This window comes from Nuphar pumila, chromosome 5, assembly GCF_984573655.1.
Source record: "Nuphar pumila chromosome 5, dmNupPumi1.hap1.1, whole genome shotgun sequence".
In the NCBI taxonomy this organism is placed as follows: domain Eukaryota; kingdom Viridiplantae; phylum Streptophyta; class Magnoliopsida; order Nymphaeales; family Nymphaeaceae; genus Nuphar; species Nuphar pumila.
The window spans coordinates 121,945,777-121,969,999 of NC_143253.1; the positions used below are offsets into that span (position 1 = coordinate 121,945,777).

Below are 24,223 nucleotides of genomic sequence, written 5' to 3' on the forward strand. Positions count from 1 at the left end.
TTTTTCCCAGCATCTTCTTGGTGGCTGCACAAGAATCGACCATTATCTTTCTCTTCTCATATTCTTCTTGTATTGTCTTCGCATTGTCTCATCAACTTTTCTGCATCCTGAAATGCCATGTCCTGGTATCTTCAACAAATGAGCCTTCACTCTTGTGTAAGACCCAACAAAATCTCTTTCGCAGAGCTTGCAACAAAATCTCTTGTTTCCACCACCTCCTCCATTTTTTGCAAGTTTATCTACGTGTACCCATAGTGGCCCCACATCATCAATCCCACTACAACTATCAGCAAAACTAGCAACAGAACTCACGTGTTGGGATGAGGATGATGTCCTTTCCCTTTATCCGTCATTTTTATCCTGAAAACACACAAAAAATACATTCAAAATTTCAAATGCCAAAAACAGGGAGGGACGACTCAACCCCTCCCCTAAAATAAGAGGGAGCAGGGACAGGGGCTCGACCCCTCCCCTGACGAAAACAGAGGGAGCAGGGGGGGACTCAGCCCCTCCCCTGTCGACCCAACAAGTGAGCGAGAGGGGGGGGGGGTGCTCGGCTCCTCCCCTGTCGAAAACAGAGGGAGCAGGGGGGGGGGGTCAGTGAAAAAGGTGCAAAAGGATCCGACCCGATCCATGTAAAGATTGTAAAGATTATGTACAATATACGTTATACCTCTTTTCTTTTCCGGATCCATACCTGTGTAAAGTAAAGTTATAAATGAATTAATTTAGGTCACGATTTCATATAGAAATCGTGACAGCCGCAGACCCCTTCTTGCTTTCTTCTCTTCGTCTCTCCCTTTCTCTCTTTCTCAATACAAGTACAGGTGGATTTCTAACATGGTATCAGAGCCAAGATCTGTCTAAGGGCAAAAAAAGGTTTCGGCAGGTGCGATAATCAGAGTTTTGAGGTTTTTCGTTCCTCCCCTTTTCTACTCCTCTTTATTTTCTTTCTTCTCTCGTTCTTCCCTTCTTTTCTGAAATTTTCCCATCTCACGTGGGCTTGCTTCTCTATTGGATCTGAGATTCACGTGAATCTTGTTCACTTGAACCCAGACTGTGAAAAACGAGTGGCTGTATTTCACGTGAATCGTTGAAATCGATTCACGTGAAACATCAGACCAATCGCTTGCCCCATTTCAGTTTTGTTTGATATTGCCTGCTTGACCCCCTTTATTGCTATCGTCTGTTCGATCTCCCTTTGTCCAATCCCCTCTACGCATCTATTTCTACATATTCAAATATACACCTGTTGTGTAGTTTTCTTCCTGTTTCTCTTTTTGCTACTTGTTTGAAAATATATTTAACGTTGGAAAGTTTTTTTTTTTTTACATCAATATCAGTTTTCTGGAGTGCATAGAAAAAGGTTCAGTCTCTATTCTCTGAATCTGACAGTCGGAAAAAAAAGGCTGAGCACTTCGTGAAAACTCTTGCACTTCGTCTCTTGCTGAATTTCACTCTCTATGGATCCTTATTCCTCTCAATCAAATATTTCTTCAAGTTTTCTCAACCAACTCGTTTCTGAAAAGTTGAATACCTCAAACTTCTTGATTTGGAAGAGACAAATCATTCCTTTTATAAGGAGCCAAGGTCTCTTAGGTCACTTGGATGGAACCACCCTAGTCCCACCAGAATTTGTTCCGAGAGAAGAGAAAGATGATCAAGGGGCGAGTTCGATCATGTATGTCAAAAATATAGAATTTCTCAATTGGGAAATAAAAGATCAATCAGTTGTTGCATACATCACTTCAACTCTGTCTAAAGAGGTCCTTGTTGCCATTCCCAACAATTGTACAACGCTACAACTCTCGGAACGACTGGTTCAAACATATTCGCAAGTTTCTCAAGCAAGGATGGTTTTTCTGAAAAGGGAATTTCAGTTGTTAAGAAAAGACTCCATGACCATCATGGAATATTTAAACAAAATAAAGATCATCACAGATCAGCTTGCAGTTATAGGATGTGCCGTAAGTGACAATGACATGGTGCAACATACTCTGAGTGGATTGAGATCTGACTACAATATGATAGTCACTTCACTATTGTGCCTTCCTGTTCTTCCTACCTTTGATGAGTTACGAGCCAAATTGATCTAATATGAAATGACTCTGAAAGGATTCTCTGAAGAAACGCACATTCATCCAAATTCTCAAGAAGTTTTTGCCATAGGCATGATTCATGGTAGAGGACGGGGATGAGGAGGACAAGGGCGAAGTGGATACGGAGGGCGTGGTTTGCTTCCCACTCCAAACATGTTAACCCATGCGCAGGGACCAAGATCCATCCCTACTTGCTTCCTTTGTAACAAAAGGGGGCATATCAAGGCAAACTGTTGGCATAATCTAAAGAATAAAGGAAAGGGTCCACAGTGACAGTGGAGAGATTAAAGATCTACTGATATCTGTCTTGTTAGAGTTGAAATTGAAGCAGAGTGACGAAAACAATTGGTTTGTTGACTCAGGGGCAGTGACTCATGTGAGAGACGATGAAGGTAAAATTTCTAACCCTATTCCTTATTTTGGAAAAAGTAAGATTGTCACTGGAGATGGATCCCACCATCCTGTTTCTCATGTTGGAGAAAAACTATCATTCCCATGTCATATTCCACTCTTACTCTTTCTGACGTCCTTCATGCTCCTGACATCAAGAAAAATATTGTCTCTGTTTCCAAACTTATTGATGATAATAATGCTTCAGTTGAATTCACCCCCTCCTCTGTGCAGGTCAAGGACCTATGCACGCGGGAAACATTCGCTGAAGGAAAGAGACGAGGCAATATGTATGTCTTTGAAGAAGCTTCATGTCATGTTGTCTGCCCTGTTCATATGAATTCAAAGCCTTCATTAGAGTCATGTTCATCCTCTTATGCTAATGTTTTTAGTATTTATGAATGTAATAAGCCATTCTTATGGCATAGCCGATTAGGACACTGTGGGAGTCATTTTATTGAAAAACGTCTCAATGGAGATGAGAGCAGCCATAAGTGTTCCAATTGTCTTTCATGTAAGAGTCATGTATTGCCTTTCCATTCCATTAATAAGAGAGCTTCAAAACCTTTTGAAATAATTTGTTCTGATCAGTGTTATTAAAAACGCGCCTCAAGGCGCAAAAAGCGCGCCTCGCCTCAAGGCGAGGGGCTTTGTGCCTTGAGGCGCAGGCATAAGGCGCAAAAGCCCTGAGGCGCACGCCTCATACGCCTTGAGGCGTACGCCTCAGAGCGAGGCGCGCCTCAAGGTGAGGCGTACGCGCCTCAAGGTGAGGCTTTTAATAACACTGGTTTTGTCCTATTGAATTTTCTCTCCAACTTTTTCTAACTTTTATGCAGTGGGAGTCCAACTCAAACACCAATCTTTTGCAAGTTGTATGAAAACAGTAAACCCCCTTATGAAATTAAGAACTAAGTGGGTAATTAACTTTATCCTATGTCATTAGCAAATTATACTCTCCAACAGCTAGCATATGCCATCTGAATCTCTCTATATATAATCCATAGATACATGCCTATCGAAGAAGGAAATTATATAATTGATTTTCATGCCCACTTTTCCCCTTCAATAAAGTGATCACTTATATGTTCATCATATCCACATTCACCTTTTTACACAGAATTAATACCAGGATTCTCTTATCGATCTATTATTATCTCCACTCCAAAGTGCTCCCTGTGGTGTGTCTGTTCATATGTGCTTTGTGAGAATCTTTGTATAGGTTTAATCGTTCAACTTTAATTAGTTTGTCCTGGAATTTACTATTCAAGTCATAAGCAATAAGTTAGATTCACTTTTAGTAAGATTAGAAGTGTAGTAGACTATTATACAAGAATTTAAAGATGGGCCAACAATAGGCCAATTTTCTGCTCAGACTTAAATCTTATTCTACAAAAATAATGGATATATAGGTATATATATAGAAACATCATCCCTAGGATTAGTTAAATAACTAGATCTTAGAAAAGGGTGTCACGTTAATGAAAGTGTCACGGTTGTTTCACTGCAGTTTATACAACTGTAACAGTTGAACTGTTCTTGCTTTCTCAATAGCATCCACACTGGGAGTGTTGTATTTTGCACGCTGTCTCATAAAAAGATGCAAATCACAGTTGGATCAGTAAAGAGAACCATAGTTTCACTGGTTACTTAGCTTATAGAAACGTAGTTTTCAACACATAATTTGACAAGTATAACTAATTCAGGAATCAAATCCAATAGTCTAACTTCAAGCACATGGTATAGGTTTGGGAATATATAGGATTCTGGCTAATTGTATTGGTTCGCTTCTTATGTCATAAAAAAATATCAGATCTCTTTTCATGTTGGGGATCCCTCTCATGTCTTCTTTACCCTTTTACTTTACTTTATTTAGAGTTTCCATTCATTGGCCAGAACACTGTGTGCACATGCAAACAAACTTATTTTATGGCATAATAATGTAAATGCTCTTGATACTAAGTATTTAATCAATTTTATCAATCTTTAATTATTCCACAATACAATAACTAAGTTGTTTGTGGCTAAATTTACTTCTACTGCCATGGTTTGATGTTAGGTGTATGATATACTGTCATGGTTTGATGTTAGGTTTTATACGTTAATCTCATATTTTTTAGAATAATCTCATATATTTTAATTTCTTTTAGATAATCTCATATATTTTCCAGTTATGTAATCAATTTTTTAGTTACTTTTATATGTTAATCTCATATTTTTTAGAATAATCTCATATATTTTAACTTTTATAGGTTAATCCCATATATTTTAACTTTTGTAGGCTAATCTCATATATTTTTTAGTTATGTAATCAGGTTTTAGTTACTTTTATATGTTAATCTTATATTTTTTAGTACTTATTTGACATTTTCTATTTCTTATTGGTTGTCAATTTCATCAATAACGCATTTCTTTATTTATTTGTATTTTTAGATATTTTTTTATAATTTTTTAAAAGTTTTCAAAAAATTTTTTTGAGGCTTACGCTTTACGCCTCAAGGCTTACGCCTCGCCTCGGTTTTTGGTTGAGCGCCTCGCTACGCCTCAACGCTTTTCACAACACTGGTTCTGATGTATGGGGACCCGCCCCGATTGCCTCTGGATCTGGGAGTAGATACTATCTAATCTTTGTTGATAACTATTCTCGATACACTTGGATATATTTCATAAAAAAAATAAGCCGGAAGTCTTCTCTTTGTTTCAAAATTTTCTTTCCTTGGTCAAAAAACAATTTTTTGAGTCCATTCAATTTTTCCAATGTGATGGAGGTGGGGAATTCTCATCCCGTGATTTTATTTCTTTTCTCTGAAATAACGGAATCGGAAGAAGGGTGTCCTGCCCTCACACCCCTTAACAAAATGGGATTGCTGTACGAAAACATAGGCATATCGTTGATATGGTGGTTCTGGAAAATAAGTCTTCTTATCACTGTCTTTTTGGAGCTCATCCTAGTTATCATGATCTGCGTGTTTTTGGATGTGTTTGTTATGTGCATATTGATCAGTCCCTGAGAAATAAGTTTCAGGACAAGGCCCAGAAATATAGGTTTGTGGATATGCAGATGACTATAAAGGATATAGGTGTTATGATCCCACCAACAAACGCATCAGAACCTCAAGCAATGTTGTCTTTGATGAACAAAATTTTGATCACGAATCCGACACAACAAACATGCCAACTGAAGTATACTATCCTTGGCTGAGTTCAGAACTTTTTGCTGGCTCCAATGAAGCATGTTCCTCAGATTGCGTGCAACAAGAAGAAGAAATGTTTGAGAACCCTTGGACGTTGGGATCACAGAATGCAGAGGAAGTACCCGGCATATACAAAGGCATTGTCTATTCTAGACAGAGACCGACAACATCAAGCCATTCAGATCATGTCTCAGTCGCCAATCTGACTCTTTCTCATACTCTTGAGGTCAAAAAATCAAACCGCATACGACATCCTATTGACAAGTGGGTTAGCTATAACAACTTCTCCTTGGATCTTCAACTCTTTTTAATTGCCCTCAATAAGGAAGATGATCCCATTATGTATATCAGGCAACCATTTCTACCAAATGGGTAGAAGCCATGAATGATGAAATGCAAGCCTTGCATGAATGTGGAACCTGGGAAGTTGTTCTCAGACCACCTGACAAAAATGTTGTCAGATGTAAATGGGTCTACAAAATAAAGTACAAGCCAGATAGAACCATTGAACGATATAAGCTAAAGCTTGTGGCAAAAGGATTCACTCAAGAAGCAGGGCAAGACTATGATGAGACCTTTAGTCCGGTTGTAAGAATGGGAACAATTTGAATTATTATTTCTCTAGCTGTTGAACATGGATGGAAGTTGAGTCAGCTTGATGTGAAAAATACATTCTTGCATGCAGATTTGAAGGAGGAAGTATATATGGAACAACCCCCTGGATATCAAAAAAAAAATTGTAAAACCCATTTGTACAGGTTAAACAGAGCTATCTATGGTCTGAAGCAAGCATCTTGCTCTTGGTTTGATAGTTTCTCGCTAGATATTCAGAAACATGGATTTTCACGTTCCATGTTGGACCACTCATTATTTATTTTTAAAAGTCAGAATGTGACCACTCTAATATTAATTTATGTCGATGATATTATCATCACAGGAAACTCTGCAGCCCACATTCAAGAAGTAAAAGACTTACTAGGTCAGAGGTTCAAAATGAAAGATCTTGGAGTTCTACGTTATTTTCTTGGTGTAGAAGTTGATAACCAGGCTCATGGCTTGACACTCACTCAGCATAAGTACACCGTAGACGTTCTCAGCAAGGCAGGCATGAAAGACTGCAAACCTCTAGAAACTTCGAGTGTGCTTCATTAAAAACTTAGCGCTGATGATGGAGATCTGTGTGATGACCCCACCAGGTATCAAAGCATAATAGGAATGTTACAGTACCTCACATTCACTAGACCTGACATCGTTTATTTAGTTAATCAAGTGTCTCAATTTATGCATGTGCCACGTACTGGACATATGAAAGCGGTCAAGAGGATCCTTAGATATCTGAAAGGGACTATTGGGGATGGATTGATATATTCACCACAGTCATATGGCAAAGATGAGCACGAACTTACTGTATATTGTGATGCAGACTGGGCAGGAGATCCTGACGAACGAAGATCTACATCAGGATATTGTGTCTTCATTGAAAAAAATTTAGTTTCTTGGAGCAGTAGAAAACAAAAGGTTATCGCTAAATCAAGCACTGAAGCTGAGTATAGATCCATGGTTGCTGCTACTACCGAAGTCACATGGATCAGGCATCTACTAACTGAAGTAGGAGAAAAGATCTCCCACACTACCTTGCTATGTGACAACCAAAGTGCTATCAACATGTCATTCAATCCATTACATCACGGTCGTGCTAAGCACATTGAGATTGACCAACACTTTATGAGACAGAAGGTTGAAGAAAAAGAGATTGAGCCTGAATTCATCTCTACTGAAAGACAAGTTGCAGACATATTTACCAAAGGGTTAACAAATGTTCGTTCTTGGATGCTTAAAGGCAAGTTGTTCATGGTTCAAAACCATGATCAACTTGAGGGGGGGGGTGAAAAAGGTGCAAAAGAATCCGACCCAGGATCTCACTCGATCCATGTAAAGATTGTGTACAATATACGTTATACCTCTTTTCTTTTTAATCGGGTCTGGATACACCAGACCCAGATCCATACCTGTGTAAAGTAAAGTTATAAATAAATTAATTTAGGTCACGATTTCATATAGAAATCGTGACAGCCGCAGACCCCTTCTTGCTTTCTTCTCATCGTCTCTCCCTCTCTCTCTTTCTCAATGCAGGTACTGATGGATTTCTAACACTCAGCCCCTCCCTTGCCGACCCAACAAGAGAGTGAGAGGGCGCAGGGGGGGGGGGGGGGCTCGGCCCCTGCCCTGCCGACCCAGCAAGAGAGCGAGAGGGAGCAAGGGGGCTCGATCCCTCCATTGCCGACACAAGAAGAGAGCGAGAAGGAGCCAGAGGGTACGTACCTGCGACGGGGAAGAGGAGGAGCCTAGGAGATGGCGTCGAGGCGTCGGGAGGGGAGAGCTCGAGCTGAGCTGCACGGGAGAGGAGAGATTAGGGCAATTGTTTTTTTGCCCTAATCCTCCTTTTCATCATTTTTTAAGCGTCCGAAACATGGACAAAAATGACCCTAGGTGCGCTCACCACACCCAGGGTTGTGTTGACCACACCCGGTGCCGCACTCGCACGCGCACCCACATCGCGTCGATGCGGGTGCGACACCTGCTTTGCCGAGTCCCTGTGACTTAGGGGAAAACACACAAAGGTAAGAGAGCTTGTAATGAAAACACATTAATGTCACTAAGAAAAATAATGATGTCAATTTTTACAATATTTCGAAACACCATGATTTAAAAAATAGATAGCCATCACAAATAAACCTGATTATAAGCGTCCAACATAATGATAGTGGCAAAATAAATAAATGAGTGAGACAACACACTCATAAAACCAGAGATCAAACAATCGTTAGTTAGGGTCGAACTATAGGGCAACAATCTAAACTAACAAAAGACAAGGTGCACACAACTCACCCCAACAAACATTTCTTGTTTAACAAAGCCAACATGGATCCAGAGGCCAATCAACTATCAATCAGACCCAAGATAAGGGACAACACGTCACTGATAAGATGACATGAGATGCACACATAATTCATAGGAATGGCTAACCTGATCCAATAACAATAAGGCTAAAAAGAAGTTAAATCTGTGATGGACAAAACAACTGTCACAGGAAGGGAATAAATACTCAGAAATCAATTTTCAAATAATAGGAACCAATTTGAAAAAATAAATTTTCAAATCAAATCCAATAAAGTTAGATGAAATCTTAGAATGAATATAGTGCAGTCATATGCATAGTCAATACAAGTAAGTCTATTATGAGACAACAAAGGCATGCAACATTAAAGAAAACCAAAACATGTATAGAGATTCTCAAAGAACCATATAGGAAACCAAGAGCATACACAAGTACAACTAATCATAGATACTCATAAAGAGATCAAAATTCATGTATATGCAATAATCTTAATAATTTAAAGCTACATATCCTATACAAAAGCTATGAAAAATCACATAAGATATGTATAAGAACACATTTAAGCATATATACAAGTATTAGATTTCTCTAATGCAAGACATATATGAAAAATAACATATGATACATGGCATAATTATCCTCAAAGGATGATCACAAGGGCCACAAAAGAAGGACCAACAATAACCTAACTATTTTTAATAATTTTAAAAACATTTATAAAAGTTAATAACTCTCATAAGAAGAATTCATGCTCAATACCTTATGCATAAGGATCATATATCAATATAAACAAACATTTATTCAAATTTCAAAAATAACAAAGTATCCATGATCACTAAGATCCTAACCACATATTTTTTTTAATATTTCATGAAATATTTTATGTTTCACATAATAATTCAACATGGTAAAATCTCATAAAAAATACTTGTGAATGACACACCAAACCATTTTAAAATAAATATTTTAAATTATAGTCCCTATAAAACATAAAAGGACAAAAGAACAAAATAAAGTAAAAGTATTATTGTGCCCCTAATGGGCACAGTGATGTAATTGCTTCTATAAGACACTGGATACAATGGTTAAACGACACTTAACTAGACAAATGTATGCTAACTAGACCCTGAACTAGATTAGTAACTGAACCTCTAACAATCTAAGCAAGCAACACCTAAATGATACTATGTATGTATGTAAGAATGTGACAAAGTGGCTACGTTGGTCCTATTACCGACCTCTAATGGTTTAGTCTCTTGTTGAAGCAATGATCTTATGTAGAGGGCTTCCACTAAATTAAGTTATTTCCAAACAATGAAGACCCTCAAATACACACTTGATAATTTATCGATCCAACAAGCTGCGTGATCAGTCAGAATTTAACTATATGTAAATCTTATGTGAATCTTTTGAATAGGGTTAATTATGCACATAATCAATGCGAGTTTAATCCCTAATGGCATGCACACATATAAGAATATGAATCTGCAAACACCCGACAAGATTCACACCAACATGACAAATTTTAGTTCATTGAGGAATTTCATCAAACATGTGGTGTGTGCCTCGAAACAGCATTTAGGCATGAATTTTCTTGCAATTTTCAACACGATAAATTGTGAAAACAGCGAGATATATCAAATAAAACAAGTCATGCACAATTATCAACATGCAATTTCTGGTTTAATAAATGATGAAACAGATAATCACGTGTATCAGTTCCAAGTAAATCAAAGTTTCCAAAACACACAGGATTCTCGGAACAGGTTCTATTGAACTGAGAAATACCACACACTTTGTAACGATGAGGATTCAGTCAGACACTACATCCATGTAACAACTATGATCAAATTTCAGATTTTCTAACAGTGAAAAAAAATTCAGAAAACAGGGAAACCGAATAACAGAGGTGTATCGGCTAAGGGGAGTCGTTGGCTTAGCTTCGACGTCGTGCGAAGGCCCTCCTTAGCACTCGATTGACAGCACTCGTACATGCCCAGCAGATCGAGACGTTCCGGCCGCTTCCCAATGGCATCTCCACCACGATGGCAGTGTCTAAAGAGGTCACCGGCAGAGAGAGAGAGAGAGAGAGAGAGAGAGAGAGAGAGAGAGAGAGAGAGGGTCACTCCAACGTTTCTTCTCCAAGGGTGAACTTCGCAGGTTTCAACGACAAAAACAAGATGGTCTGCGCCCTCTGCTGTCCATGCCCTTTGTAGATGCAGGTAGAGGGCCATTAGGGAGGAGGGGCGTCTTTTCCTTGGGACTTCATGAACCATCAAAGGAACCCAATAGGAAGAGGCTACCCTAACGGGTAGCTCTTAGATGGGTCAAGTCTGGACCCGTGGATCCGAAACTTTTCCACCTTCTCGAACCGACCTCAAGATCAAAAAAAGAAAAAGAAAAAAAAAAGCTACCCCGGCAACCAGCTGCACCCGCCCATGGCCAAAATAAATCTTACCGGCCAAAAAGGCAGTATTCCTAATTAAAATAAGGTTTTAAAATGAAAGAAAACAAGGTAAATCAGATTATTTTCCAAAATTCAAAGTTCAAACTCGATGCGTCTATCATGTGCGTGTGTTTCACAGTCAGGTCTGATGGTACATCTTTCCCAAGTGCGTTCTCAATGCATCCTATTCGGTGTTGGGATCCGCTGCATCACACAACCTATTACAAGGATTGAAATGACTAAAATACCCCTAATGAGTATTTGCCTATTACATCATTATATATATATATATAAATTAACAGCTACTTTGTGTGTGTATAAATCTTAAACAAAGAATGAAGAAATCATAGAAATGGCTCTTGAATATCACTTGGCATTAAAACATAAAGCTCTAGAAGATTCTTCCATTCTGTTCAAAAACTATACATTAGCCTGGTTGCTATCATCTTTTCTTCATTGCTCTTTTGCCACAACCTTTACCATTCAAAACTGCCAAACTAAGGGGGCATCTTATTGGATGGCTCTGTTCCATTATTACCGTGTACCCGTTCTTTACCAACTTGTTTGATGCATTCACACAAAGATTGGACCACCTTTATGTAGTGCAGGTAGTCTTCTTTTGGACTGGTTCTTGTAGGTTCTAAGTGGACTTGTCTCCATGTTAACATGATCCCTCACTTTGTGCACTTGCTCATGAGGTGATGTCTTGTTGCTTCTACCCCTATCTCTTGTCTGTTATGTAAGATTTTGATCTTAACGCATCAGTGGAGAAGTACTTGATGAAAAGGATGTTAAAACATGACATACAAGAGAGAATTAGGTGCCTAAGGAAACAAAAGGGCCTTCTGCAGTGCTCCATAGGGTGTCTCAGTCTTATTTATAGATAAGACTTTACTTGGTCAACAAGATACCTCTACACTTCTCTATGCAGTAGTTGCTGAACCTACTTCCCAACACCTGCATTAATAGTGCGTTTCCTTTGCCTATTTCCAGACAATGACAAGTACAATATTGCTTTGGTCACAAGTCACAGAAAATAACAACCAAGGAACAAGTAAGACAAATATAACAACGTTGTTTATGAAGGGTAACAACTTGTACTTTCACCAAAATACCTCTGCTGCCATTTTTTGCAGTTAATATGGCTACCTCTTCTATTTTAAGAACAAAATCTAACCTATTGCTTTTAGTCATGCTAACACGCCCATGACTTCCTGACTACTTAGCTGCAACTAACCAATTTTCTTGAGGAATTTGATGATGGGAAAGGTAATGCTAGTGCAAACTTAGTTCTTCCTGCTTATGACAAATTTTATAGTGCAAAAATTATTAAAATCTTGATATATTGTGCATGCAGTTGCTCATATGTTTGAAGTAGCTTTTTTCTTTTAATCTAATTGTATTACTGGCACAACTTGGTTTAAGATTATCATGTACTTCCATAATTCATCAGTTGTGGCATTTTAGCATTGTCATTGTGATGGTTTTGTCCATTTTATTCATAAAGAAAAGGATCTAGAAATATCAGTATGTTGTTAGCTTATGTATTTTCTAAAATAGGTTATTAGCTGTATCACATTGATTAGTATGCAGGAATGGGACAACAATGTGGATACACTTGGTATGATAATGTAATTCTAAAAAATTAAAACATGGGGATATGAACATATATATATATATATATAGATAGATATATATATGATTCTTAGCTTAGAGCAATAAAACATAAATATCATCTCAAGTGTAAGCTCTTGAGTAGCAATTCTAAACTACTATTACTTATAAAAAATAAAAAAGAATATAACAGCACTAGGTTGAAAACTTGAAATTGAACTGTAATGCAATTTATAAATTTTAAGATAAAAAGAACATAAGCGAATACAAAATAAGTAATTAAGATCATATAAGGAAATAGATAGATAAAGTTAATGAGACAATGCTGACTGTGTCCATGAAGTGTCCTAACTTGTCCAAGTGTTGGGTCAATGTCGAAACGGGATGTGCATACTAAGTGAATCGTCCACGTGACATATATTATTGGTATCAATCTGTAGTTTATTTCTATTTTTATCTAATGGTCAATGTTCAGTTTTATCAAGTATTATATGCATTTTTAACAGCTGGTCTGTATTAACTTCATTTGGGTTGTTGATGTTAGACTGTTATTTTAGCACCTGGATTGTGGATCTTATTTTTTTGGTTTTCTGTAGCTGTAATACGAAGCCCATATTCAAAATTAGGCCTTTTGCGAAATCCTGCTTTTCTTAATCAGGGACGGTTCATGACGTTGTCCGAGTTTTTGAACTATACAAAATCTCAAACTATCACTGGGATCTTGATCAACATTGAGGTAAGCGAAGACATTTATTTTTCTGTTATTATCTTGCATATACTGATAAATTGTTGATCTCAAGCAATTCTGTATTTTCTGTTTTCTTTTAGAAAAAAAGAATTTTGGACAGAACAGATTTTGCATTGATGTACAACCATGTAATTTGGTTGCAATTGCATGAAAAATTATTAAGCCAAGAAATGTAGACCAAGCAACATTATAAAAGTTTAAGGTATTTGTGTGAACCATGTGGTGCAAATTGTACAAGATTGTAATACGTGTCATTTCGGGCGGTTATCTTTACCCAACTGATGTTAAGATGAATGCATATATGCGAAAGATGTCTATGCGCATCTAATAGAACTGTTGACCATCTTTAGACATAAAATGTGGTCAAGGTGTGTGAAGAATGTTCGCCTTAATGTTTAGGATATTGAATCCAGCAAGCTCAGTTCTGCAGGATGTCCTGTATCTTTAAGGGGCTCTTTGCTGGAGGCAATGGAAGACTGTGGTCCATTAGAAATTGTCCAACTATGGAGATGTTGCAGATTTGCCAAGTTCAAACAATGCCATTGGAATCAGATATATTTAGCGGCCTAACTAAATGTGCCCTCATACTTAAGGATACCACTTTCTGCAAAGAAGAATTTGAAAGTGAAGTTTTCATGTTAACATTCACATCGATATTTGTGATCTCTATCCATTTCGTTCGTATTCATTTATCTTTTTCTGTTCATTAGCTTTGCATTTTATTATTTCTTTTGATACCCTATACTTATTTATGTGATTTTTCTTTTCTTTCTTCCAGTTGCTTTATGTAAACAACAGGAGTTTGCTCATATTCTTGACATTGGAAAATTGAATAAACAACAAGCGTTTGCTCGAATATATATCCAGGCTTATACATTCTAGCAGTTTTCCATGATGGTGATGTTGAAAACCTGTATGGCTGGCACCATGTTAAAAGCCCAATCTCCTCTGCAAACACCCAGCCTTTCTTCAACCGGGAACCAGCAACAATATGGCCATTTGAGTAGATATTTCCTTTGTAGTGATAAATAGGTCAATCTGAAGCTTGTGTGGAAAAAAAATCTTTTAAGTGGTACAATTCTGGTGTCAGTAGGTGGCACCGACTATTATGGCCAATGCTGTCCTACTCGTTTCAGGCCAATCTGACAGAGGAATGCTAGACTGTATCACAAGTTCACAACTGTGATATGCTGATGTGTACAAACCTGTATTTTTGTGTGTCCATATATATCCTCCTTCCATCAAAGTTATTAAGAATTTATATCGTAGATCTTTTAACCATACCAAATCCTAATTTCATAAATTGTAGATCCAAACCTAGCATTGTGTGCACATGGTAGTGATATCCAAAATATTTATGTCAGATGGTAACAATTTATAGGTACCTAAAATTCTGTAAAACCTTTAGTATCTATCTCAAGAAAGTGGTTAGGTTGGACTTTAACCCCATTTACTGATGAGAGCAGGAAAGTTAACTGCCAGAAATATGATTAAACGTGGTCATCTAGAGGCAAATGGTGCAGTTTCTTTATTCTCTTATAAAGAGAGAGCAGTGGCCTAACAACAAAGTAATACATAATACATCAAAGGTGAAAATTTGAAGGCAATTACATTAATTGGATAACAAGCAAATGATGAAATCAAATTGCAGAAAAGCTTGTCTCAAGTGATTAATGGAAGCATTTGGTAATACCTAAGTCTACTTCAGACTTATAATGCTGCTTATTAGAAGCTTCTATAATTGCACTAGTTCTTCAATTTAAACTATTTATGACATTGGTTTTTGAGTTTGTGAATAGAATGGCAAGGAAATGCTGGCCTCTCTGTATTGAAACAACAAAAATAAGTGCAGAATACAAAGGACACTAAGGGCAATACGATAACCAAGCGGTGCACAATCACAAGGCCACAAGGACCATACACATGCCCACTAAGGGAAAATACAAGAGCTCAATAACATACACAAACACGAGCCACTAATGGGCAAAGAGCAATGTAAAAAAGTATAATTTTATTAAGTGTAAAATGATTAATAGGCATTGACAAAAGAGGGGTTTAAAGTTTAAACCCCTTAATATACAACAAGAGAGAGAGAGAGAGAGAGAGTCCCTTTACAAGGGCATTTAAAATACAAAAATGTAAAACATAAGAAAAAATATTGTACAAGGAACCCTAAAATACATTCTTATATATATATATATATATATATATATATATATATATATATATATATAAGTAATGCGTTGGTGCTGCCCATTTTCTCGTCCTGCCCTCTCAAAATTGTATTTTTTTTGGTATTTTTTCTTGCATCTTACACCATAGATGTGATCTATAGGTTTTGTTTAGTGGGAACCAGTTTTTGGTTCACCGGAATTTGGCCTGTATTTTTCTGGTGATCCAAAATCAATGGTTATGAAGTTACCAGTTTTTTCCGACTGATAAAAACATGTTTTTTTGTTGGAAAAACATGATCTAAGAGTTGATTCCCACTAAATCGCACATGCTAAACACATCTAATGGTTCAGATCTATCATAAAACACTTCAAAACCATGGGGCAGTACGGGGCACAAGATAAATGAGGCCTGTTCTCATATATATATATATATATATATATATATATATATATATATATATATATATATAAACACATGCACAGATGCTTGCATTTGACATTTTCCTTCTATACAGTGACTAACCAAAATTCTGGCTCGTAAGACCATCTTATTCTCAACTTTGGTTGCATCTTAATGAACCTGAACAAAAGTATTAAAAATTTATTGTTGGCTATTTCTCCACTCAAAATAGTTATGGATGCTATGACTCTACAAGGTGCATTTAGGTCCTACTGCTTCTAATATAGTCAATAGGAGGGCATTTATAATTTATAATTATATTTTCTGTTTATAACTTTATATTTTCAGTATATGATATATATTATATATAACATATATATTTAGATTATATTCAGTTTATTTTGAATTTATTTTGTATTTATGTGATATTTAATATATATATATATATATATATATATATATATATATATATAGCCATGTCCCCATACCGACATTTTTTTAGAATTGCCATGTCATACCCTCCATACGCATAACCGCACTGGCACCTGTACCCAGGTGACGCAGGTTTGGAGTATGTAGCATAAGAAGTCCAGCTTGAACCTTCACTCCAGCTAGAACCATGTACTTGTCCTTTCTTGTCAGCAGGGTGCAATCAAAATCCAGTGCATCAGACCACATCCTCTGCACATAGCTGGCCATTTCATACTTTACTTATGACCCCCACTGCATGTAAACTCAGCATGAAATTTATCATTTTCTTGCCATCTTCCACTTTTTCCCATGTCAGCCTAACTGTTCTAATTGGTGCCAATACATCAGAAATCTTACTATGTAGGTGACAGTAGTGATAGGCCTCTTTAGTGCAGCAGCTAGACAGATTGGGTGTAAGGAGGGTCTTATTTTCCTGGTGCTTGAGGAGGTGGGAGAAGCAATACAAATGAAAAAGCATACTGGATCTAATGAATTTGTCATAGGAAAGAAAAAACCAAAACCAACATTCACAATAAGACCATAAAATTCACATAAAAATTAACAACAGAGCTATTGTAGCTGACCACATCCTTTAGAAGGAAGAAAAAACAAATAAAAACAAGTCCGAATTCAAACTAATGTGAAAGATGAGCTCAACCCACGAACACCAACAAAATTATCATTTTTATACAAGACCAATATTAGTGAAATATCAGAAAATCCAAAAGCCAAAAAAAAAAAACTTGTATTAAAAAACGAAAAGGTCACTGACAAGCATGAAGAAGGTAACTAAGCCCCCCACCCAAAAAATTATGCAACAGAAGACAAAACCACAAACACATGACAACCAGATTCTAACCTTACACAACCAAGTGAACACTCAAAAACACAGAAAAGCCACAAGGAGAAATAAAGGAGCATAACCCAATGTTGTTGCCTCCTTTTCATATTGAGAATGAGAGAGGAGGGCAACATTGAAGAGACTTTGGGTGAGCAGCATGGCGGAAAGTCAACATATATAGTCCAAGGAGGGAAGGGAGAATAGGGAATTTACTCGGGTAAATGCTGTAAACAATTTGAACCATCGGAAATTCAGGGACCCATTGGAATCCTTGTGATTTAAGGAATCAGAAATAACCTCCTCTTTATAAAGGGAATGATATTTGAAGTTTCCAGGATTTGGAGTTGGTTGATTCCCAGCCAATATTCATACCTCCCTCCAATCCCTTCTTCCAAACATGGTCCAAATCCTTTTGGACTCATCCACGTATGTAACTGTCTTCAATGCCCTCCCACCTCCTCCGGTGCCCTTCTCCCAAACAGAGCCTTAACAGAATTTGAATTTTCCAGCAATCTGTTGGTTATGTTCTTATGGTCGCTAGCCATATTGCTTGATGTATTGTTGCATATACTTATAATCAAAAACACTAGAATGCTGTTAATATATATATGTATATGTGTTATATATATTTGTATGTGTGTTATGCATTGTGACAGGTAATACCCTCTAGGGGTATTTTTGTTTTTTCACTGTCATGTAATAGGCTTTGCCCATTAGGGGTACGGTAGCTTTTTTTGTAATTTTTATTTTTATTTTTCTGTTTTTTCATTTTATTTTTGTTTGAGGGCATTATTGGAAAATTCTCAGTCATTGGGATCCCCCCAACGGCTCTATTTCTAGCCGTTGGGGAGATCACAACGACTCTTAGAGCCTTGTAAATGCCTATATAAAGGTTTTTTTTTCCTCTGTTAAGATATATATACATAAATATCATATATATAATGTTATAAACATTTTTGTAATAGGTGATGCCCTTTAGAGACATTTTTGTCTTTTCCTTTTATTGTAATAGGTACTGTCCACTAGGGACAGATTTGTATTTTTAATTTTCTTTAATTTTTTTGTCTTTTTATTCATTGTAAAGGAGCTCTATCGTCTTTTGGACCAGAGTCGTTGGGAACCCCAACCGGAGCTGCCGGTCGAGGAAGCGAGAGCGGGAAGCGATACGGGAAGCGGAAGCGGGAAGCGAGTCACGTTCAAAATTTTAGGAAGCGGGAAGCGTGGGACGACTTAGAATCGAACCAGGATTTGTCTCGGAAGCAACTTAGGAAGCAAAGGGGAAGCGAAAAAAAATTTAAAATAAAAAATAAAAAAAAAATGAAAAAATGGAGGGTGCACTTCCCCAAAGCCTAAGGTGCTTCTGGTAACTCTGGCCCCAATGACTCTATTGGAACCTCCCTTCTCTCGTAGCCTATTTAAATGGGACTTCTTGTTCCTGTTGAAAAGTGCTTTTCTTAAGCATTTTTTTCTCAATAAGATTCATATTTTTTATGTTCATATGTTCCTCTTTGATGTCTTTTGTATGCACTTTGTGCTTGTCTAGTGCCTTAGTGCATTTGTATACCTTATTGGACTTGCAATAGTGCTTGTGCACTTTGTATTTGTATTTCCGCATGCTTCATTACATGGTATTAAAGCCATAGTACTCTTGGACTTGTGGAGAGTGACCATCAAGTGTTCATGTGTTCGTGGTGCTTGCGGTGACTTTGGTAAATGTGCTCTTCCATATCTACCTCTTTGTCTCTCTTTCTTCTCACATTTAACATGGAGCATGATTACAAGATAAACCTTTCTTGCAAACTTAATGGTACAAATCACATGATGTGAGCCTCCGCTATGAAGAACAATCTTAAAGGAAAAAAGCTTTGGGGATATGTGATGAGCATTATTCTTGAGCCTCAACTAGGGCTCACCAAGAATGAAGGAGACTAAGTTAAAGCTCTTAAAAGAGATGATTGTGCCAAAGCCATTTGTGAATATCAATTCAAAGTAAAAGATTGGGAGAGTAATCATGTAAAAATTCTTTCATGGTTTATGAATAGTGCTGACATCAAAATATGTGCCAACATTGCTAAGTTTAGAAAGACCAATAGAGTTTGGTCATTATGAAAAACATGTATACTCAAAAGGATCTTGCAAGACAATATTTCTTGCAAGAAAAAATTAAAACTAACAACCAAGGGGACGAGTGTCTAAGACTTCTTTAGTGCCTTATCCTCTCTATGGGATGAGTTGGCACTTCTGCTATTAAAGACGTTGACCTAAGACAAGAGAAAATGGATAAAGAACATTTTTTCCAATTTCTATATAGTCGATGCCCTAAATATGAACAAGTGTGGTCTTCTCTTCTTCATAGATCTTCTCTCTTACCTCTTGAAGATGTTGTCGAGATTTGCCAAGAGAAGACTCGACTCGGTATGTCAAAAGAGGAGATAAAGTGTTGGTGGTGTCTAAACCTGACAACAATGTGAAGACTTGCAAACCTCCACACTTTGGGAGGCAAAATAACTATAGTGGTCATAACTATAGTAAATGCAATAACTATGGTGGTGGTAGAAAATTTGTTTGTTACTATTGAAATGAGTCATGTCAAATCAAACCCGATTGTCCAAAGCTCAAGAACAAGGTGATTTTCATTGAAGAATTCAATCCCAAGAGCGAAGAGTCAAGCAAAAGAGGAGACTCTAAAGACACTCTCTCTCTTTCTCAACTATTAGAGACACTTCAACAAGTACTCAAATCCTCATCTACATTTAGTGTCATTGTTGCTTTTTCTTTCCCTCCAAGTATGTGTTCTTGGATTCTTGATTCGAGAACCTCTTTTCATATGACCCCTTATGAGAACTCTCTTTCTGACATATACACCAACTCAAATTTATCCTATGTTTCAACCACCGATGGGACTTCCCTAAAAACTAAGTCACACGAACTTGGCTAAAAGGTCGACACACCCGCGTTGACACTCCCCGACATAGGTGCGGCTTCGGACACGGGGCAGACACAGTCAACTAAGTGTCGGACTCAGTCAACACACTGGGGCCGAGTCCATCCACATTTTGGACTTGGTCAACTTTGACCGAGTCTATTTTTGTCTATTTATTAAAATTAATTTATTAAAAGCTTGTTATCACACTCACAAGCTTCTTTATTTGTTATATTTTGGTAAGTTTGTGTTGTTACTTCAATAGAATTACTTTTTTATTTTTGCTTTAAAATTTACAATCTTATTATTGTTATATATATATATATATAGTTGTGTCCCCGTGTCCAAAATTTTTGAAATTTCTCCGCACTCATGTCGCACCCGTACCCGCACCTATACTCTCACCCATGTGACATAGCCTAAAAATTAAAAGCACTGGGACTTTAAATTCAAAAACCTCTCAAAAATTCTTTGTTCCAAACATTAGAGTTGTTCTTAAACTCAACTTAATCTTTTTTTGGTTTCTTAAATTTTTAATCATGGATGTGAAATCTCTTTCTTTTTAAAAGGTTGCATCGTGCAAGAACTCTGGTTCGGGAAACAAATTGGGCATAAGGCTATAGAAGAAGAGATCTTTATTACATGGATCTTTTGTCTATCCCTTCTAAGTCATTTTGTAATTATGTCAAAGAAAAAGGATATCGGAATATGGCATAAGGGACATGAATATTTTAGTTTTGCAAGATGTAACTTTTTCCATTTGCGGAGGCTTGTTGGAATGAAAAAGATATTATTTGTAAAGATTGTATCTTTGGAAAAATTAAATCTATACCTTTTTCTCTTAGAACTTTTATTTTAAAAATATCATTTGAGTTGTTGCATTCGGATGTATGGGGACCCTCTTTCGGTCTTATCAAAGGGTGGTTACTCTTATTTTGTTGTTTTCATTCATAACTTGACAAGATATGCATGGGTCTACTTAATTTAAAATCAAATGTTTTTTCTTTCTTTGAAGAATTTCATATGATGGTCAAAAATCAATTTTAAAGTGATCCAATTCGGGTAGAGAATATATGTCAAACGAGTTTCAACATTATTTAAAGAATAGTGAAATTTGTCATCAAAGATCTTGCCTTAGAGCTCTTCAACAAAATAGGTTGGTGGAAAGAAAACGAACATCATGAAAACCGCTATAACCTTATTTGTAAAAATGCTCCTAAGAAGTTTTGGGCTGAAGCCATTTTGACTTCAACATATTTAATAAATAAAATGTTTTCTTCTTCTTTGCAAATATTTATCCATTTGAAAAATTATCCAAAAAAGTCTCCCGATTTTGAAAAATTACGTATTTTTGGTTGTAAATGCTTTGTACTCACAAAAATGATAAACTATCTCCAAAGGCAATTGATTGTGTCTTTATGGGGTATGGTGAAAAACAAAAAGGTTATCGATGTTTTGATTCTAAGAACAAACTTGTGTTAAAGGATGCAACTTCCTTAGAAAAAGAAAATGGTTTTGATAAAGAAGTAGACTATGTTTTCTTATTTGATCGTTTGCCAAGGCAAAAAGTTGATTCCCAAGAATCAAATGATTGCGAATTAAACAACAACTACGCCTTCATCCCAAAACTTGGGGTCGACGATATGAACCAAAAAAGAAAATCATTCTGGGTCATCCACATGAATCATTCTCCTTCAATCATTTCTATCCAATGCCATGTCCTCGGTGAGGTTCAAAGCATTCATATCCTTTCCTATCACCTCCATCCATATCTTCCTAGGCCTACCCCGACCTCTTTTAACTAATATATTTTCCCATTTCTCCATCCTTCTAACTGGAGCATCATTAGGCCTTCGCCGAATATGTCCAAACCACCGTAAACGATTATCTCTCATCTTATTTTCAATGGGTGCAACGCCTACCTTCTTACGTATCTCCTCGTTCCGAATCTTATCTTTTATTGTATTTCCACACATCCATCTCAGCATACGCATCTCAGCTACACTCATTTTTTGAATATGATGTCTCTTGGCAGCCCAACATTCGCTTTACCATATAGTAAAGCGGGCCTAATAGTCGTCCTATAAAACTTTCTCTTCAACCGCAATGGCATTCTACGATTGCACAACACTCCAGTTGCACTTTTCTATTTCATCCACCCAACCTTTATCCTATGATTTACATCTCCATCAATTTCTCCATACTTTGAATGATAGATCCCAAATATTTGAAACAATCATCCACCGGTATTTCTTGCTCACCAATATATATATTCATGTTCTGCGACTTTTTTAGAGATAAGCATGCAATACTTAGACGTTCTTTTCCAGGAATAAAACATGCATTAACACAATTTTAGTACAACATAAAGGCATGTGTTATGCTAATAAGAAACCAGTTGGAAACCCATGCTCATGACTTTAGTTTCTGCAGGGTATTCATGATTTTCAGAACTAATCGGCAAATTACATGATATTGGTAAATGTCTGGAAACTTCAAAGATATAGCAGCTCATTCAGAAAATAAACATGCACAGGAGCTTGGATGAATGCAACATTAAAACATGTACAGGGCTATATATTTCTGCAACATCCAGTATGTAAGTGTATCATCAATGTATTAACAGTTATGTAGCTGCTGTGCATTAAGGCTATATGCAACAGCCAAACTACATATATGTATATAGGGTTTCAACTTTGTATATCAGAAAATACGTGAATGCATGAATCGTTGATGCATCTATATGTATGTGGTTACCCACTGCGTATTTAACTATATGCAACAGCAAGACTATATATATAAGGTTTCAACATTCTATTTCAGCCATGGTTAATTCCCATGGCTGTATGCAGGTGCATCTTGGCACCTTGCACACACAGTCGTGTCAGGTTCCTATCTCAAATCGGCTTGGAGACAACCACAGATTAGTTGATGCCTAGAGACAGGTCGATCTGCTCCCGATCAGGCTGAAATTTGTCAACAGCCCCAACACACTCACAGCCGACGTTCGTCAATGTAGTCTCTCTCAAACGTGTGAGAGGATCTGGATCAAGGAGGAAAGAAAGTGAAGGGGATGTTGGGGGGAGAGATGGGCTCGTGAGAGGGAGAGAGAAAGATAGGTTCGAGTAAGAGGGAGGAGGGATAAAAAGGAAATGGGAGGGGGTCGGTTATGAGAATAAACAAAGGGGAGGGCATGAATGGGGGATTCCACAAGAGGTGGTTTCCCCTTCTTATTTTTTAGCACACTTTCCCCCTTTGCAACTTAATATTTTACTTTATCTTTTTCTTTTCTCTTTACCTACTTACCATTTTATCTATTAACCTCCCCGCCTCTTTACTTTACCTTTTTATCTAACTTACCTCTTCTCTTTCCCAAGCACTACTAATTCCCATAACACATATTCCCTCTTACCATCTTGTCTTTTAATCTCCCTTTCTAGTAAATTATCTTTTAATTTATGAATTACTTTCACTATTTACTGATTATCCCCTTTGATTACATAAATACGGATATAAATATCAAGTAGGTGTGTGACGTCCCACCCTAGTTGGGTTATTATCCCATCATGGGTAATTGGATCCACTTAATGAGGATCCAAGATCTATTTAGATTTTTTGGATCCGTATTGGGTCTATCCAGATCCATGCAAAGATCCAAATTTTCAGGGACTCGAACTCCGTGATCCAAACCCCAAGATCCAAATTAGATTTTCAGGGATCCAATATCAGAGATTCAAATAAGATATCAGGGATCCAATGTCAAAGATCCTAATAAAATATCAGGGATCCACTAGCAAAGATCCAATATCACATTCAAAAGTAAGAATACACATATATAACATTCAGGCCATAAAAAATAAAATAAAATTCATGTTTATTCATGTAACAAAATTCACAGGCGTTACAACCATGATCAGCCATGACCCATCTAGATATGATCGTTACCAGGAACCCAAGGTTGCGAAGATGAAACACCCTTCTCACTCTCATGGCCCTCCATCCCTCTCAAATCACAGAAACTATGATA

General features: G+C 37.0%; 1 protein-coding gene across 1 annotated transcript in view; it reads left to right on the plus strand.

Annotated features, from left to right (window-relative positions):
• The window catches only part of LOC149838443 (glycerophosphodiester phosphodiesterase GDPDL3-like), a 56,066-nt gene that overhangs the window by 30,603 nt on the left and 1,240 nt on the right, over positions 1–24,223 (plus strand). The window contains exon 7 of the mRNA XM_090006596.1: positions 13,236–13,375. Within this exon, the coding sequence (XP_089862722.1) occupies positions 13,236–13,375 (140 nt within the window). The remainder of the gene's footprint in view (positions 1–13,235; positions 13,376–24,223) is intronic.